The sequence below is a fragment of the Heliangelus exortis genome, chromosome 2 (genome assembly GCF_036169615.1).
Source record: "Heliangelus exortis chromosome 2, bHelExo1.hap1, whole genome shotgun sequence".
Taxonomy (NCBI): Eukaryota; Metazoa; Chordata; class Aves; order Apodiformes; family Trochilidae; genus Heliangelus; species Heliangelus exortis.
This window is the reverse complement of record NC_092423.1, coordinates 38,983,891-39,003,573: the sequence shown is the minus strand read 5'-3', so window position 1 is coordinate 39,003,573 and position 19,683 is coordinate 38,983,891. Positions and strand designations below refer to the sequence as shown.

The window sequence follows — 19,683 nt, the reverse complement described above, 5'->3', positions numbered from 1 at the left end:
GGGGGAGAGCGGCTGCCGGCCGACGGTCAGCGCCGTCCAGGGCCAGACCCACCGCTGGGCACCCTGCTGCCGTGCCCCGGGGGGAGACTGGCGGAGGGGCAGCTACCTGCCGGGTGGGCTGGTGCTGGAGCAGGCGCAGCCCCCAACACCCCAGGCGTTCCGCATCCCTAGGCGCATACCCTTGGCTTTCAAACCGGCCCCGAGAAGCAGCGCGGGGCAGAGGCTGGGGCGGCCTTACCCCTGCCCTACGTATCTGCCAAGCTTCACGTGGTGTCTCCTCACGCTGTGTTTGCCTGCCACGAGGATGTGCCTTTTTCACGGCGTGACATTCCACCGGAGGAGTCCCTGGTCACTGCGGGAGGAGAGTGTCCCTCGCCGCGGGTGAGCCGAGCCGGAGGGACCAGCCTCCCCCTGTGGCCGCTGAAAGCGGCAGGGCAAGCAGAGGTTGCTACGACTTTGCCCTTAAAACCTTTATGGAAAAGAATCCGATTTTTTCCAGCGTGATGGGGCAAGCATCACGACGCGGCTTCCTTTTGATGGGTCCGTGGGATGCAGTGGCAGGGGTAAATCCCGCAGCCTATAGAAACCTTTCGTGATTGTTTCTCCCCTCCCCGCCCTGCACATTTCCTCCTCTAATATTGTTTGTATTTCCCCAACCCCACTATCTCCGCCATGTGTGCGATGGACAAACCCTTATCAGATTCCTACGAGGGCCATATCACTGCTAACAAAATTAATACTATATAAGACACCGATTTATCGACTGGTGTACAGGAAGGCTATTATCAATAGGCTTAGCGTTATAAATACAGATCTAAATAAAATGAAACGTGAGCCTCAAGGCCACCTTGCAAATATATTTCTCTACACAAGTCAGGTATAAAAATTACTCCGGGGAAGTCTGCTCTTGCGGTATGTTTATTTTGTATTTGCCAAATTAAATAGAAATGGATTGCAAACCTAAAAGCCATACGGAACCGAGGAGCAACACTTGAAATCCTCCCAAAGCTGTTTTTAAAATATGCAGCTGCCTTTTAAAAACTGGATGAAAGGGAAAGGCCTGCAAAGCACTTTGCAGTCCTCGTCAGACAGAATAAAACAACTCGAAATGCACCAGAAGAAATATAAGTTAATTCTTTCAACTTCTTTGCAAGCTAAAGCAGGGAAATCAGACAAAAAGCAGGAAGGCCAGGACATTTTGGGTGGTTTAAAGTTTTCTTTAGTCTCCTCTTCCAGGATTTCTGTCAGAGGTCTGGATTTTGCCACCACCCTCCATCCCCCGTCAGGTCCTGCGGGAACTGCCGCCCCCGAGGCCGTGTGTTGTGGTTGTGCCGATCGCAGTGAACGGTGCCGGTTTGATGGTCAAGGCACTGGCTCCGTCTAGATCATGAACTCAGCTCGGCGCTGCATTATCTCAGCTTTCTTTAATCGCTAACAAGGCCAAGGCAAATAGTAACCAGCATCATCAAAACCAGTGAAGTAAAACTAATAATGTTCACTTGATTCGTAACTATAAAAGATAATGGTCAATTCTGACTAAACCGAGCTAATTTGGCATGCACTGGGTGCAGCTACTGCATTTCCAGGGCTTAACAACGTGTCCCTAGGAGCTTTAGCCCTGTTTAAAAGAAATCTGAAATAATATTGTGGACGCCAGGGGACGGGAAGTACTTTCTTTTTAATTCTACTTCTGTAAGTAAAGCTATCCGAGGGTCTATAAAATGGAGCAAATAAAATTCTGATAAATATCAAAACCGGAGAGAAGGTGCTTTCGCTGAAAATCCAAATTCGCGGCGTACATAGACATCACTATCAAAATAAAATTTTATTGATCTAAGAAAAATATAATAGATGAATTAATAGCGTCGTTAAGCCGTTTTATTGGTTGGACTAAAATTAAAAACAAAAAGGGAATAAATAAAACCCGACAGCCTAGGCAAACTCTGACTGGAAATCTCAAAATGTATCGTGTTAAACCGTGATTTATCTTTTTATTATTGGCCCGTATAACCCAAAAGATCAGCGCTGTTAATCCAGAGACGCAGTTTGCGAGCTAATTAAAATATGCTTTTATTTGTAGACACGGGTAAACTGCAATTTGTGGAAACGCAAATGGTCTTGCAGTCTGTTGCAGGAGTGCATGCGCCGCCTGTCTGAGAATATAACCGTGAATTACATTTTATAAAGCTCCAAAAATTAGTGCAATCAGGGTATAGTTATTTAGTTATTTAATATTGGAACTGTCAGTTGTCAGTAACGCGTGTGTGTGCCAGATTCCTTCCTCCTTTATTTTCTCTTTTTTTTTTTTTTTTTTTTTTTTTTTTTTTGGATTTGCTCCAAAGAAGGCGGATTTCAAACAGGAGGTTTAGGAACTGCGTCTGTGCCAAGTTAGGTGACAAAAGACTGCCCCACTTATTTTATGTTTACTAGAAATTCTTTCACTCGGTTGGTGTGGGGGGGGGTGGAGGTTGGCTTGTTTTGGCGGATTAAAATTAGGCTGGGATTTAATTTTATTCCAGCCATCCGGAAGCTTGTTGCCTTAAGTATGTTTTACAGTATATGTGTATCGTTTTACTCATTTGGATTAGGAACATTTTTTGTGAGTAATTCCGACGAGCTCCGAAGTCTAGTGTGCGGCAGGACAAAATACACCCCAACCAATTCATTAGGGCTTTATCTCCTCGCCATTCCTCCGGCACTGGGCAGAACAACGGGGCTTTCTATTGTCCGGAGAGCCCCAAACACGCTGCAGAAACAGCAGCAGTATCGGGTTCTACATGTATGGGGAAAATCTTGCCTACTCAACCCTGTCTTTTAAGTGTAGCCCTTCTGTTGCGAGAGATGGGCCGCACAGCTGTATTAAAGATTAGAAACTGTATCCCTTCTCCCCTTTTTGTAGCTGTCTTTTCTTTAAATAGAATCTGGATGCATACACAAATATCTTTTTTCGTTGCGGTATAGCGTGGCTCTCAGACACACACGTTGGCCTGAAGTTTCGATTTCAGAGCATTTAATGAAAAGATTGTGACTAAAAAAAAAAAAAAAAAAAAAAAAAAAAAAAAAGACAACAAAACACAAACCCAAAGAGCTTATGAAAAAGCCTCCCAGGGGTTTGGATGTGGTATGTGAGCTGAAGTTGAGTACACGATTAATTAAACACAGTGTAGACACTAAGTTGGCTTCGCCTCTTCCCTCCAAAACATGCAAACCCAAATAATGTGAAATAATAAACAGTTATTGTAAGAAACAAGCTTGTTTTTTTTAAATATTATCCTATGACCGCGGCCGTCAGTAAACAATTCGTAACCAGAGGGCGCTTTAGCTGCTGCTGGGGTCCCTTTGATTTATTCAGCCCAGCATTGAATGGGGCAGGGAAACAACAAGGGGAAAAATAAATATTTGATCAAATATGCTGAGTTTAACTTGACTGGCTTAAAATGAAATGTTGCACAGGGACCCTCAAACCTCCCTGCTCCTTCCCAAGACGTAGCTCCTCACGTCCTGGCGTTGCCGAGGGGAGGTCAAAGGAGATCAACAGCCTCCAGTTTTTAATGGAGCGTCTTTCATGAAATCGATGGGTTCTGATAATCATCGAAGATTGCTCTCTGCCTATAGAGCATGTACTTTTAACTTCACTTGCAACAGTTCCCTGGAAGCTCAATTTTAAAGGGCGAATTTCTTAAAAAACACTTCAGGCAAGTTCCAATACTTAACATACAAGAGCCAGGGGGAAACTACCTCCTTTTTGGACACACACACAGACAGGTATTTAAAAATTTTATACCTTCTCCTAAGAAACACGTGGATTAAACTATATAGCAAAACCAGTGTCCCCCCAATAATACCACCTTTTCTCCCACCCTTCTCAAATGGAGACATAACAAAAACATGTGAAACTTTTATGGGTGAGAAAAGTAACCTGGAGTTAGGGATATTCCTAGTGAGGATAGAGTTTCAAAGCTATAACCCGGAGCAGCCCTGAGCACATGAGAATGTGTGACTATTGTTTGTTTAGAGCACATGTGCTTGTTTAGAAGGGTAGGTAGGTAGATACGTAGAAGAAATCCAAATCTAGTCTTGCATAAACATTGACTTAATATGAAATCACACGAATAGCTCTTAGCATAAGTGTGTCAAAACTTGTTTACTACAATCTGTGTCCAGCTGCGAGGAAGTAGATTACCCTTTAAAGTTACCAAACGACCCTAACTAAACTACAGTTCAAGTCCAATAAGACCGCCAGAATTATATGTCGTTTGCAGTCTGTGTTGCCATAGATCTGTTTGATTGAAGACACCTACTGTTCCACACATAAATGTCAAGTTTCATAATATTTCCAGTGCTACAATTTTTTTATAACTGGAAGAAAGCTACAAGTTGCTCTGAAAAAAAAAAAAAAAAATTCCAGATAACGTGGATTTTCCACGGTGCTGGCCAAAACTTTATGAAGAGAAAATAAAAGGTCAACTGCAACTTAGAAAGTCCCTTCTATATTATTCCACACTGCTTCCCTTCCCCTATGGTTTATTTCTGTGGTGGTCGGGGCAGGGGCCACCCTAGCTCGCTAGGTACCTCTCCCATCACCGCACACTCCTCGCCCTTCTCCACGCAGGATAGATGCATCAGCCACTTACCTTCATGTATTTCCTAATTTTTAGGAAGCATCGAAAAGCCACGTCTGCTTTCCTTGCCTCCCCCCCTTCCCAGCCCCGGCATCCCGAGCTCAGCCCGGTAACGCGGAGCCCGGTAAGTGCAATAATTACCCGTGCGGCTCCAGGGATGCAAAATGAACAAAGGCCAAGATTTTTTTTTTTTTTTTTTTTTTCCCAGGGCTGCTCCCCTCGCCCCGGGCGGCTTTGACATTGATCTGAAGATCGCCATCTTGTGGCAAAGAAGCCCTCAAACCGCCGCAGCCACCGCCCGCCGTCCTGTCCCGGGGCCCCGCGGCAGGACGGCGGGCAGGCGGGTGGGCGGCGGCGGCGGAGGGCAGTGACCGCTCACCTCCCGGTGCAAGAAACCTCTGCTACCTTTATAGCGGTGTATTTCGTAGAGAGGAGCGGGCAAGTCACGGGCAAATCTTTTTTTTTTTTCTTTTTTTCTTTTTTTCTTTTTTTCTTTCTCTTTTTTTTTTTTTTTTTTCTTTTTCTTTTTTTTCCCCTTTTTTATGGCCACATTGTCACAGCAAGACAGAGGATGAGATTTTATTGGGCTAGAAAATCAAAACCCTGACCAGAGAAACTCCATGGTTTAACAGTCTCTGGGATAGGCTATGAATACCAGTTAATTTTTAACCAGGAAAGGAAGCTTGCTGGCTTAACTTTCATGGCCATTCAGTTCTCCATGCCTCTGTCTCCCACAGCCCATCCGTCTGTCCACCTCCTCTTAACTGGCATTCCCCCTTGCATGCTAGACAAACAAACAAACAAACAAACGAAGTCCCAATCTTTCTCCTTCACTTTTTAACGTTTCCTTTGGGTAGGTATTGTCTGCACGGGTGGTGGTTGTCTACAAAGGCCTGAAGTCAGTAAGTCCTTCACCTCAAGGTTATGGGTGATGTCCAACCAATACAGAAGTTCAAAGCCAGTAAACAATGCAAAAACAGAATGTACTTTCTTCTCCTGATTAAAATAAGGGTCAACATTAAAGATTCAAACACTCTTCTCAAAGCACATTCCTATCCCAGCTATTGTTTAGGGTTTGGGGTTTTCCGTTTCCCCCCTCCTAACTTTCTCCCTCCAGCCCTCCTCCCCCTTGCCGGCCGAAGTCCACCCCCTCCCTGCCTTGGAGATCAAGGACAATTTCAAACAGTCCATTTCCACCAGACTTTCATGCAGATCTTTTTTTTCCTCCCCCCAAAGACAACAGTTTTCTTAAGGCTTCCATGCTTTTGACCACATTCATCGACTAGCTTGGACCTTCCCTTTGGTGACAGGTTTATGAAACCTGTGCCAAACGCTACCGACACCGCAAAGATTTCCCGAGTAGTTACCCTAGATGGATATGGCTGGGGTGCAAACAGCAATATCACATCAAACCCTGGAGCATAAGACCTTGCCCTGCCGGCATGGGCAGGATGAGGAAAAGGCCTAACACGTAGCTATGAACAGACTCCACTTCCCTGTGACCCACTGAAACGACGTTTGAACACACCTAGGTTCACTTGTTAACTCCAGAGCAGAAGATTTAACAGCAAAATTCACAAAAGGAGAATAATTCGCCCCAAATGACTGAACAAGGTCATGAGGAATTTCAGGTCCCAGAGTTACCATGGATAAAAGAACATGCAGTAATGTAACACGAGAGTAAAAATATAAAGTTTCCATTGTTTTATTTTCCTTGTGCGCTGTTCCACCGTATACATGCAACCAAATTCTTTTGCATATTAAAAAAACCTGTATATACATATAGATGATACGTATTGAAAACAGTGATGTCATATAAAGATATTGCATTTTGTGAACATGTCAAAGAAATTACATCCATTTGGTAAATTTATTAATAAAAAAACCTTCTTATCACCAGTTTGTTGCACATGTAAAGAAATCCCACACCCTTTAGCCCGAATGGAAAAAAAAAAAAAAAAAAAAAAGGCGCATTCTCACAAAATAGGTCATGGGTTCTAGTTTTTTATTATTTACAAGTCTTGTAAAACACCATTCCTGTATGAAATATACATTCAGATATTCTCAACAGCAAATTACCTTAACGATAGAACACCGTATCCCTTGTAAACTGATATAAAATTTTAAATATTTTCCTTTTTCCCTCTTTTCTTTTCTTTTTTTCTTTTTTTCTTTTTTTTTTTAACACATTTTTTTAACGCATTTTTTCCACACTTTGGTTCCTGCAGGGAAATATATATATTTATAGATATTTAAAATAACTCCGAACAACTTTCCATTCTTTGCATATGTCGACTGGACAACAAAGTAGAGCTCGTGACATTTAAAGTAGACAACAGCAAAATTACCATATTTACATTGTTTGGCTTCTGTTTAAGCTCCTCACTGGTCACCGTTAAACGAACATGCGATCGACTTATTTTAATGATCCAATGTTAGTGCATAGCACAACTCCAAGATTCAATTAAGTGTTGTGTGGCATTTGCTAAACTGTCGTTCTCCACAGGTATTTCCTGAAGAAAGTTTGTGAGCCAGAAGCCAGGAGGTTAGTTTCCTTTATGGAGTTGTTTCTTTTAAAACGCTGAAATTCACACTTTTTTGTCGTTTTATTTTTTTCATTTCAACATGATTTGTCTCCGAAAAGATGGCAACGCGTAGCCAGATGTCATAAATAAAAAAAAAATAAAAAAAAATAAAAAAAAGAGTCAGCTAATTAAAATTTGCTAATCTTTTTTCTTTGATTGTTTCTTTACCACATATGGCGAATTTATACCTGACATTTTAAGTAAAATATTTTAGTCTTTTATTTAGTTCTCTTTCTCTTCCCTACCCTCTCCTTCCCCACACCCCAAAGGAAGAGCACTACATCCATATTACAATTGCTCGCGGTTGGCCCCATGAAAGCACAGGCATGTCATCACCCCACCCTTGAATTCTCTGTCTATGTGTCCCTTAAATTTTCGTTTCAAACTCATTGGCAATGAAGCACTGCCTCTAACCTAGACATTTTCCGCTAAGGAAGGACAAAAGATTATTCCTCGGAATTCGTCTTCTGCAGTGTTCCTGGTTGGGTGAGCTCGACCTGGCAATCTCCAGACAGCTGTTCCGCAGCAACACAGGGGCGAGGGAGGCCCAGGGGTGGGTGAGTCCGGGGATAGAGAAGTGCCGTCCCCCCGCCTGTGCCTGCCGAAAGCGGTAGCAGGGTGAGCTGAAGTGCCTGGAAAGGTAAGAGGTATGGATTTTGCACTCAGAGGTGATGTGCACGTTTAGAAATGGATGCCATGTGTGTCAAAATCAAATGGATTCCAGTTGATATGTAAATATATATATAAATCATCATTGAAGTTCCATAGTAGCTTTACATGTACGTAAAACCTTGGGTTCTTCTAGTCCCATCACATACACACCTCCTTCCTCCATGTAACCCCGTGGTTTGACCTTGTCAAGGGCGAAATCTGAATTTAATCTCGTCTTGAAAAACGCAATGAGTTTTAAAGTAGTGGATTAGCTGAGTAATATTGTAATCGGTCCCTGTTAATTTTTTTTTCTTTCATTCTTCTGTTCTGAAACCATATTTTCACTTGGCGGTCGGTCAGATTGAGCATTCGGGAGAGCTGGAGGCGTTTCTCTTTGTTTATGTAGACACTGAAGAAGAATTCCCTTTCTAACTCTCTAATCTGATACTTGGTGTATGGGCATCTCTTTTTACGGGTACGTTGTCCACCTGTGGAGTGAAAAAAGGCAGAGGTGTTTGAGACCCAGAGGGGGCCAGCGGAGGGGACCGAGGGAGGCTGTGGAGGGCACTCCAGCAAAACACACTTAATACGGAAAAGACGTATTTTGCCCTCTTTGGGGCCGGCCTTGGCAGGTCCGAGGCTGGGCGCCAAGCCTCCGCCTTGGAGGGTACGGGCAGCCTGGAACCAGGAGCCGGAGCGGCCTCGGGCAGCGGGCAGGGCGAAACCCCCGCCGAGACGCGGGTATCTGGCCTCACTGCCTCCGCGGGGAGGGCGGCTGGAGAAAAGGGTGGTGGCAGGGGGTTCCTGCGGATTTCACGAGCTGGAGGAAAGCCTTTGTAGGCTGCTCTGCCCGGCGCCACACACAGGGAGCTGACCCGGGAGCAGCCATCACCTGGCTGCCTACACCAGGCAGCGCGGCATCGGGCAAAGGGACTCAGAGCCCAGCCCTCCCCGAGCCCGTGACCGCTCGGATCTCGCCCTCATTCCCTACACTAATCCCGGCTCCAGGTCCCCAGCAGAGGAAAAGCCCCCGAGCCCAGGCGCCTCATTCTCCTCCAGCCGGCTGTTTTCAAGCACGCTTTCCACCACATCGAGGTATTCTCCTCTCGATTAGCCATTACGGTTTTAAAGTTCATTAAGCAGAATATAAAAGGTTTCAAGGTTCAGGAGCTCTTTACATTAAACTCGGCTGCTATCCCTTTAAAAACTTCCTTTTCTGGTACAGTTCATTGTCTAGGTATTTTTTCCCCGAGTCGAATACTAGCTTTGCCTTTTAAAAAGCTCACATAAAAAAATCAGACTTTGACAGATTGAATAACAATTGTATGTAACAAACTGTTGGACAGAAGGCAACACGTAATTGCCACAGCGCCTTAGTAAAATGGCTTCCTTTAGACAAAAAGGCCAGCTTTAGGTTAATTTGTTTCTTTTAATATATTGCTGCAGTTCAGGCGGCTACTTTATCTGCTAAACGCTATTCTAGTGCAATCGTTAAAGCAGCAAAGGCTTTGAATTCAGCTCCTAACTAGACTTCTGGTGCAACACATGGCTTTTATAAAATCACTGGATTACATTGATATCAAAGGAGTCGGGATCTCCTTCTTTTGCTGAATTTACAGAGGCATCGGACGTACTTTGCTAGATTTTCGAGAGGTGACCACAGAGCTCTTTTTTATTATTATTAAAAAAAAAAAAAAAAAAAAAAAGGAGAAAGAAAAAAAAATTTTTAAGGCATCCATTGCCCGGTGGGTATTTCACGGCCAATTTCAGCACTAAACACGTGATCTCGCCTTTTATAACAAAGTTTTGTTGGGGGAAATCTAAAGGCCCTTCATAAACCTTATATGCTTATAAAACAGCATATAAAAATTTAACAGCGGCGGTGCGCTAGATTTCAAGCTGCCTTTCCTAAAAGCGCTCGGGCGCTGCCTTTATACGTACTGGAGCTGCCGGATTTCTCCTCATTGTTGCCGGAAGATGACTCGGGGCTGCTGCTGCTCTCCGGCCGCCTCCGCCTCTCCTTCTCCGCCGCCGCCGCCCTGCCGCAGCCGCCCTCCGAACTTGAAGTTGCCGCCGCCGCCGCCGCCGCCGCCCCGGCGGCCGCGGGCGCCTTCTCGCCATTCTTGTCTACCGGGTAGTCCGCCGAGGCCAGGTTTTCCGCCGTACCATAAGCCGTCTCGAAAAACTGGTCGAAAGCCTGGGGTAGGACCCCATTCCTGCCCACCGTGCTATAGAAATTGGAGGAGACGTTGGTGCTGGGGTGGTAGACGTTAGCTGTGTTTTTGCCGAACATCTCGCCCATGCTAGCAGTGTTGGTGGCAGGCAAGCAGTCTCTGTGCATGATCTCCTCTGCGGAGTAGCAGTGGGGCAGATTGTTCCTGGGGTGCCATTTACTGGAGGGATCAATGGCATATTCCCTGAAGGTAACTTCTCTCACAGGTTGGACCTGGGGTAGGTTGGAGGAGTAGGAGTATGTCATAGGGCGAGAAGACGGGGTCTGGGGCAAAAAAGAAGGGAGGCTGGAAAAATCAGGACCCGAGACGTAGTAAGTACAACTTGGCAAATACATGTTAGAGGAACAAGGAACACGCTCATCAAAATCCATCATTAGGGCTACCTCGGCTTCTCCGCATTAGCTGAGCTTAACATGATTCTCTAACGCAGCTGCCTCTTTGAAGCAGATCCGTGAAGTAAGAGATGGGGAGACGTAAGCTGACGTGGAAAGCTCTCCCCGGCGGCGGCAGGGAGGTGTGGTCACGTGGCCCGACGTTGACATTGACGAGCGGCGGGTCCGGGCCCCGCTCGCTCCCTTTGTGGCCATCGCGGGGGGAAGCAACAGCTCGTCGCCAGCGCCTAAGGGCGAGCCGAGCGCAGGTTGGCCGGGGCGGGGTGAGGGGTGGGGGGGTTAGCTTTGAGGGGGGGGGGACACACAGAGCTGCCTTGCCACTGCCCCCAGACTTGAGCCGCCCCGGCCCATGGCACCCGCTGGCTCTGGAGTAAGGAGGCTTAGCAGTCTCCCCAGGGTTAGGTGAGACCTTTCTGTTTGTTTCTGTGCTTCTTGCTGGGGCGTTCGGAGGCTCGCTGGCAGGCTCCGAGAAGGAGAGCACAGAGGAGAGATGCAGGCACGGCTTCTTCTGGAAAGCGGCTTCCGAGCAGGAAACGCTCCCGAAGAAATCGGCCCCGTATTTTTCTTTTTATCTTTAGTTTTCTAAATTTTTTTTTTTTTAACTTGTTTTGGGGTTCGGTATGGGCTTCCCTCACCCCGCTTCGAAAAATAATAATAATAATAAAAAAAAATAACAGTTTTTAAAAAGTGCCTTCATCCCGCAGGGTTTTTCTGGAAACGTTACTAGGAAGAATGTGCCAGGGTCAAGTCTGTACTGATTTTCATGGTGAATAGATTACATGCTTGCATTCATGTTCACTTCCGAAGCGCTTAGTGTCTTCCTTCCCTTACTTACATATTAACCTCAAATACCCCGCGCGGCTTCAGCCAAGCTTTGCTGGAGGTATTTAACAACGTCGGGGTCTCAGGACTCAGACTCTCTCTCCTCGCCCCCTCCAAGCCGTCCCTTGTCTCATTCACCACGCCAGAAAGCCCTTTAAACTGTAGACCACGGAGCTAAAAGAATGTTTGCTGATCTCCCCGTCTCAACGCTGCAGATAAATACTTGGAAAACCAGTGGATATTGGGCTACCGCGTCTTGACAAATACTCCGAGTTTAATTGCCAGAAGGCTAGTTAAAATTATTTGACATTCTATTAACCTCTAGGAACAAACTTGCCTTACTGAGACACTTTGCTTTTTGCTTCGTACAGTCGCTGAAGGCTGAGACCCAGGGAGACCTGTTTTAAAAACGTGGTTAAACTTTTACTATTGTTGCATGAAAGGGATGATATAGAAAGCGGGTTGTACAGGGCAGAGACTAAAAAGTACTTCTCTGCCAATAAAAATGCACACCCCACCGAATGAGCAGAGCCAAAAAAAACAGAGTAATACGCCAAAGAACACAGCACCTTTCGAGGCATGGACATCCCTAGGCTCTCGGAAAAAAATATTTTTTTGCTATTCTGATGCTCGATTTCAAAAAAGAAATATTTGGGTTCCGGCTGGATTTCATCAAAATAGAAAAACAGAACGGCAAAAGGCTATTGTGAAGTATTTTTCTAATAGGAAATTAGATGTAGTTCAAGATCCATGCCCCCGTGGACTTTGAAGGCTAATGGAAGGGAAACGAAAATGTTAGGGAAATAATATTTAGATTTCCCCCCCTCTTCCTCTGCAGTGCTGTGGAAGTATTTATATATCCGGAGAAAGTTCTCTAGTAAATTGTGGAGATCCTCGGTATTTAAATGTCAACATCGATTTGTTTATTTATTACTTAGCTTATCGTAACTGACTCAATAACAAATCTAATCATGTTGTGCACAGAGAAAATATTCTCATTATGTATTTTCCCTACATTATAGTTAACTATAGCGTTTGAATTCAAGCTGTAAATTCAATATTATCAAGTAATTCCTTTGTAGTGGAGTAAACTAATTTATTAGCATTAATGTTTATATGCCTTTTTCTTATTTTACAAGGGTTACCGTTCACAAATCAAATGTTCTGGACGTATCCCTGATGAACTCTTTATTTTGGTTTTCTGGAAGAACTTTTTAAGCTTACTGCATGTCTGCTAGCTGAACTTGAAATTAGTGAATTAATCTTCCAGTTTGACATATTGGCTAGAAAGTGGATGGAAAGAGATTGCATGTCGTCAAAACCGCTAGCAGAAGACTGCAGTGTCGTTTAGGGATTGTAAAAGGGTTTGAAGGGTTTGGGGGTTTTCCCTCTCTCTCTTTTTTTTTTTTTTTTTTTTTTTTTTTTTTTTTTTAATTGGGGTGGGGAATGCAAGAGCTCTGGTTGGCTTGGTTTTGGTTTTTTTGTTTTTTTCCTCCTTAACGCTATACCTTTGCTCGCATTTACTGCCCTCCCCTAGCTTTTGCGGGGGTGTGGGGTGGGACTGGGGGGGTACAGAAGCCCTCTTGGTATCCGAGCACTGTTTATTTTCCTTGTGTCCCTCCACCCTTCTATTCCGTGGATGAAAAACCTCTCCCCACACCCTGCACACACGCAGACATCCCTCCCTTCAAACAAAAAGGAATGTATAAGGATTTCAGTGACTTTGAGATAACAAAGGCGCCACCATTGCAGAGCCTCGCCCCGCCTCTGTGTGATGGCAAACAAATTCTTGCACTTGTATTAGGGCTTTTAAGGCTATAATTGAACACGGCGCGTCTAGGAGAACCGAAAACAGTTCTAGACTGACCTGCGGTTTTATAGCACTTTGGCAGTCAACTTCAGCTTGTGTCAGAGCAGACATGACAGAGCTGCCCAGCGCTTCATCGCAGGAAGCCACCTCCTCGGACTCAGCGCAGCCCACCTCTTGCATTTCAATAAATTTCAAACCTAAGGGCTAGAAATGGGGAGCAGAGCTGGCAGAGGTTTGTACCGGGATCTTTCCCGCTCCTCTCTGAAGCCGTGGCTGAGGCGCCGGGCGAGGAGGCTCCGCCGTGCCAGAAGTCGGGGCTGCCTCTGGGAAACAAAGGGAAATTAAGGCAAGAAGGGCGAAAAGGCAACTGGAATTAGGCGTCTGTGTGCCTGTGCGGGGGTGTGAGTGTGTCTAGGCATATGTGTGCTTGCACAGCATGCACACGTGCAGCCCCGATGCCTACTTTTGAATCGCTCGAGCTGCCCACACACATACACCCCGCCCTAAACCAAGCAGTTTATTTCTTTAAGAGGGTTCGCAATGCAAGGGGACCCCAGAATGCCTCCAGGTTCATCCTGCAGAACAAGAAGGAAGGGTGATGGGGAAGGCTGCGAGGGGTGCAGCTCGGCTGGGAGCGGCTAGACACCCAAGATCCAGGCTGATCTGCTTTATTTGCTGATAAGCAAAACAGAGATAATGTACTCTTAAAGCCCCGGAATGTGTGGGTAATTGCGGGGAGCCTACTGTTAAGTTGCTGTGTTCAGCACAATTATCAATGTTGGTTATTTGGTCAAATGTTGAATTGCTATTTTAACACAGTAATTGGGACTTCCGCGTTGAGGAAGGGGGAAAATCGAGCCTTCTCCTCGCTAAACTCACTGAAAACAACATAAACAAAGGCAGGCACTTCGTTTGGAGAAGCAAAATGCATTCGTTACGCCTTCCCGTGTATTTCGTCCGGATTAGAGAGGGTAAAACCGCTCTGAATTTGGGAGCTCTGCTGCAAGACGTTTTTGCAAAGAACAAGCGTGGCCAAGAGGTGGGGAGACTGTGAGCACATTTACCCATAGCTAAGCTAAACAAAGCGAGGGGGGGGAAAGCTACATCTCTTCTTTGGAGGAATATAAACAGCTAGGACGCCACGATCGCCTAGCTTTTATATATACAGACGGCGTGCAAAGGGAACTGTTTAACTTACTATCGCTCATCTGCAAAAGGTCAAGTTCTATAGTAGCTAAATGGTTGTCGTTTTCTACCATGTTTTGCTTGAAAAAAAAATTGAAGCCTACCATTTACCTTGCCAATAGGGTTGGGTGCCTGTAATTATCAGGCGAAACGTGTTCTAAAAGAAATTTGCGTCAAGAGGAACTAATTAAAATATTACAAGATCGCTGGCTTCAAGCTTTGCTGCTCCTCTCGCATAGAAAGGGTGAGGTTTGTTACAGCTCGAGCAGGATAAAATATCTTAGGAATTAGGACCGTGTTTTGTAAAGCTGAGGGTTGATTACAGTTTACAAAGACTTGTTAGAAAAATGTAGTATTAGAGAATTCCCAACATTTCTGCCAAGGAAAAGTGTAATTCCTTCTCATCTTTTCCAACGAAAATAAAGTTAGAAGACCGTAATTCTAAGCAAAATTTGCCAGGAATGCAGCTTCAGAAAATGGCGCTTATTGTTTGGATTTTGAATATTTCGGGCTCAGAACTTTTTAACTAGTATTTATTTTCAGTTTGCAGTTTTGTCTGTTATGGAAAGGACATATAAATACCCATCTATTATTATTATTATGATTATTATTAAAAATAAATATGTTCCCTTAACACTGCAATCCAAGAAAGTGATACAATAGTTACTAAGATTTTTCAAATCATTAAAATATTAGCTGATTTTTTTATGTCGCCATGATGGAAGCCCCGTGTTGTGTGATATGGCAGAGACTATTTATAGTACAAAACCTGAGGCGGTATGCGATTTTTGCTTGGAAACTGCAGAATACGTATAAAGAGTAAGGGCAGATGCAAACAGGATTCAAGTCGAGGTTATTCTGAAGTTTTTGATGCATTTAATCTCATTACATTCAGATAGTTAAACATTTCAGAAGACTGCCCTTATTGCAGAATATTTTAGATCGATTTTTAACATCGATTACTTGAATAATTTTCTTTCCTTCGTCACCCTCTGTGCCTTTTTGAATGGCTGAGATGGAAAAGCTACAGGGGGTGGGTTTTTTTTTCATCCTCCCGGTTAGTTTGACCATCAGGATTAAGCTGCCAAGAACCTACAGAGATCTACCGGTCGTCGGCGACCAAACGCAATGTTTTGCATCACTTCGCTCTTGACGAACATCCGAGGGCTCTGTCTGAAGGCAGATCCTGACTCTGATAGCTGCGACAAGCCGAAATACAGAGGGCTCTCTTCCAAGAGAGGAAGCTCCTTCCAGATAGATTATTTCTCTTTGTCGACAACCATTTTCTTGCCTTTTTGCAGCCAAACGAATTGTACTTGTGACATACTCTCGGCACTTTCACAAGAGCGGGGATTTTCTCCTAACGCAATGTGTCTCCTCAGCCCTGCCCCGGCTCTCCAGCCCCGCGCACCCCAGGCTCCGGGGCGCTGAACCCCTCCAAAATTTTGTTCATATTCGCTGCTCATAGCTTGCTCCTTAAAGAGAATGGAGGCAGAATCGGCAATGAGGGGGAAGCAAGGAGGGATTTTCTCAGATGGTCAAGTATATCAGAAATTAATTGACCGACGACATTACCATGAATATCTCATTTTCTCCCCACGAATGCTCTGCGAGACTTCCCCGACACATGAAAACTCATACCCAGTCATTCAATCCCGTCCCCCCGCCCCCAACTATCCAGATACAGGTGCAAGAGACTTCTGGCAAAAATAGGGTGCGGGAGAAGGGTGTATAGACCAAGCGGCTGGCTCATAAATGAGTGCAAAAGCAAATTTTCCTGGTTATAATGCGCCGGAACAGAAAAAAACAAGCAATTTCCACAGACTCCCACCCAGACCAGAAAGAACAGGGTCATTAGCGCCGTTTGTACTAAGCTGGTACCAGTCTTTTTTCATGCCGATGTGTTTTATGTTAAATTAATCAGAGAGGCTTAAGAAACATCCCCAGCAATCCCTTGAAAGCGCAGTATTATTAAACGACGCGATTATCCCCTACGGACGGCCACATCTCAGGCGATGATCCCATGTAAAATTCACCCGCAACTGATTTACCCTACACAGTTACCAAAAAAAAAAAAAAAAAAAAAAGAAAAAAAAGAAAAAAAAAAAAAAAAGAAAGCAAAACCCAAAAAAACCCCCCAAAAAACCAACCCACCATCACAAAAAAAAAAAAAACCTACCCAACAAACAAACAAACGAACAAAAGTCCACCAAAACATTGTCATGTCGACTTTCACTTAAAAGTATTGCTACAACTGATGCCTTGAACTTGACCTTAGATTTGTTAACCCAGGAAATATATTCAGCGAGAGGGAAAAAAATCGTACTTTGCTGCTTCTGAAAAACGAGTATTTTTCTGCCTAGCAATTCAAGATGCAAGTAACACACCAGAGTTATAAGATTCGTAATGTATCCCTTAACTTAAGAGCATCAGAAAGTGAACTACCTCAATGGCGAGACGAACTCGACATGGAGCTAGACTGTTCCTGAGATGCCAAGATCCACACTTTGCCGCAGAAATTCAAGTCAAGGTAATCGACTGGGATTCTTGGCTAAATTGTGTTTTACAGGACATAAGGTTCTTCCGAATGCACATTGAATTTTATCATTGATTTATTAAGGTATTTCAATTCATTTTATTTTATTTTGCCCAACTCGCTAAGAAACACATCAGATTTTACTGTGCCACACCGCTAACTTTATAGGAGAGCCTTATTCGCACACCGTGAAAACCACCGAAGTAAAGACATTTCTTCATCAACGATTGTTTTAGGGGGCGGGTACAGGAAGTATCACTATACTGGGCTGTCAAATCAACGACTTCAAAGCCCTAACTTCATATTTTGATGGACTCTCCGAATTGTATTGTAATGAAGGTACCTGTGCTTGTGTAGCCTTTATAGGAAACTATTCATTTAATTTAAAATGCTCGCTGCAGTTGGGAATGTAATCGTATGCACACGTACAGCTCAGCCGGCTCTGTAAGGACCACTTCTTGCCTGTTCTCTCATATGTCATGCAAAGGTACCCATAAAAATAATTCTCCCTCCTTAGCCTATTATTAAAAAGAGAGGCGCTCTCTCTCTGTTAGAGAGAGCCTAATATGGCTGCTCCTGCCTATGCCGGAGTGGAAACCCGCCCACGGTCGAGAATATTTCCCTTTCCCGATTCCCAAAAAATTTCTGATACTAATACTACTTCTGACAGAATTTGGGGCATATCAGAACAAGTCCACACGGCAGATGCCGGGGGAATTGGGAATTTGGGTAGAACCCCCCTAATGAGTCCAGACCGAGCGTGTGGGTTACACGTCCTTTCTCTTTCGGTTTTATTTTCTCATCAAGTGTCCCTACATCACGGTATTTTAATTTTACAAACCCTCGCATACTTAAACATAAACCAACGAGTAGCTGGAGATGAAGACCATCCAAGATTGCTTGGTATTAAAATCCATCATTTTTTATGCCTACCCAAGGGCATGAAACCAGACTTAAAATACTCTGCTTTTACTTCTCGCCAAAGCCGACTAGAGAGGCCGACTTATACGACCAGGAATAAATAAAAGCACTTTGCTTGGTGAGCTGGAATCAGAGCGATTACGAGTAAGCTCTGATTAATTTAAACTGGCAGGTTACAACGCCCGGCTGACATTTTTTCTCTCTAGATACACACAGGCAATGGCGAAAAACAGACAGGTTAAAACCCTTCGCCTGCTTTCCTCCACACAGAGCAATCGACTCCCTCCCCGGCCCTCGAAAGATTAGAATAATTTCAGAGGCGAATGCAGGGGGGAAAAAAAACACAAAACAACACATCAGGGAACAAAACCCAGGAGTCACTTTTCCACGGAGCCTGATCCAGCTCTGCAAGACAACCCGGCGCAGCAGAAAGCCAAGCAGCTCTTATCTGCAAGCCTGCCGGCGTTTTGGGCTCTGACCCCAGCCTCTCCTGGCCCACTTTCCTGCCAAGAGCCTTCTTTGCTTTCCACCTAGGCTAGGCTGGAAAGCAGCATCTCTGCGAAAAGTGGAGCAAGCACCCGGTTTAGGAGAAGCAGTCTTACTTTTCTTAAAAGGCTCTTCGGCTCTGTTAGCGTTAGTCCACGTAGCCTTCTTCACCCAGGTCTCGGCAGCAGAAGCGGCGCTTCGGCCTCATACACCATGGGAGAAAGGGAGAGGGGTGGGTGGTCTGGGGTGAGAGGGGAGCTAAGGGAAGAGGGAGCCAAGGAAGCTTTCGACAAAGGCCTTCCAAAATTACTCTGCTCAAATCATGCAGGGGGCTTCGCAGGGGGACCGGGGGATTGTTTGTTGTTGGCTTATTTGCTTAATTCACCACCGAGTAAGGGGAGAGGAGAAACATTCAGCCGCTTCCAGGAAGAGCATGAAAATCTTACCCCAACATCCAGAAGTTTCTCGCCTGTGCAAAAATATATCCCCACGGAGACTGACAGCTAGGATCCCGCGCTGTGCTGTAGACCTCTCGATCATTGAGTACGGATTGCACATTTTTTTGTTTCCTCCCTTAAATAATAAATATACTCGGTCCACAAATCATTCCTTCTCGATCTCTTAGTGACTTGGGTTTCTGTTGATTTGGGGTTCTAAAAAAAAAATATTTTTCCCTAGTTCTTGTTGGTTTGCCTTGAGGTGGAGAGAAATCTAGCTACAGGATCACACCGTCCTTCCTGCCAGCTTCGGCTGCAAAATGCCACAATATCACAAGCTAATGACGATTACTGTTGCAATTATTATTACTACTATTCCTTTTTTTTCCTCTGTCTCTCTTGGTCCCCTAGGATTTCCGATGGCGATTTGCACATAAGGTGATGGCAGGAGGCTAAAATGCTGTCTAATTCCATGTATTCTCATCGTACAAGAAGGAGAAAAAAAAAAAACTCCCAGTGTTTTTGATCACGGGACAGCCGGCCGTTCCTCCCCAGTACACCCCGGGTCACAGTACAGTAATGACCGTGGGTTGTGCGTTGTAGGACTTGACCTTTCCTACGTAGAAGAGGGCGCTTTCCTCTACGCTACGGGGAGGGAAAGGAGGGGGGAGCGACGGGAGGAAGAGAGATGCTCTCTTTGGGGATGTTTAATCACAGTTCAGATCTAGGAAAGGGCAAAGCTTCTGCCTTTCAGCACGCCATGTTGAAGCTATTCACTAGGAAAAAAAAAAAAAAAAAAAAAAAAAAAGACAATTTTATGTTTTTTTTTTTTTTAAAGGGGGTGCGGAGGCGGGAGGAAAGCCTGAGGGAGGAGGGAAGGAGGAAAGACTTAATGAACATTTGCATTTCGTACCCTAGTTCATGAATCAACTGCATTCAAGGGGGAGGGGGCGCGGGGGGCAGGGAAGGATTCACTGCGTGGTTAAAACTCTCCCGACCGGA

At 44.8% G+C, this 19,683-nt stretch overlaps 1 protein-coding gene and 1 long non-coding RNA gene across 3 annotated transcripts; one reads left to right on the top strand and one right to left on the bottom strand.

Moving 5' to 3' along the window:
• Positions 1-6,303: 6,303 nt before the first annotated feature.
• On the bottom strand, positions 6,304-19,233 carry HOXA11 (homeobox A11). 2 transcript variants are annotated; one of them, XM_071735629.1, is made up of 3 exons: positions 18,691-19,233; positions 9,800-10,355; positions 6,304-8,346 (listed from the first exon to the last, which is right to left on the bottom strand). In XM_071735629.1, exons 2-3 carry the CDS (start codon positions 10,335-10,337, stop codon positions 8,114-8,116), a joined length of 771 nt encoding a protein of 256 aa, XP_071591730.1. In that variant the 5' UTR covers positions 10,338-10,355; positions 18,691-19,233; the 3' UTR covers positions 6,304-8,113. The 2 variants fall into 2 exon arrangements, with proteins under 2 accessions (XP_071591730.1, XP_071591729.1); XM_071735628.1 differs by lacking the exon at positions 18,691-19,233 and having other exon boundaries at positions 9,800-11,453.
• On the top strand, positions 9,620-12,411 carry LOC139792400 (uncharacterized). Its single transcript, XR_011724253.1, has 2 exons — positions 9,620-10,732; positions 11,453-12,411. It is a non-coding gene; the product is annotated as an uncharacterized lncRNA (long non-coding RNA).
• Positions 19,234-19,683: the final 450 nt, after the last annotated feature.

Excerpts from the sequence above, each read along its gene's own strand:
- HOXA11 (XM_071735628.1), bottom strand. The coding sequence starts at position 10,466 with ATGATGGATTTTGATGAGCGTGTTCCTTGTTCCTCTAACATGTATTTG. Across the intron at positions 8,347-9,799 it reads GGAGAAATCCGGCAGCTCCA|GTGGACAACGTACCCGTAAA; the intron begins GTACGTATAAAG and ends TTCACTCCACAG.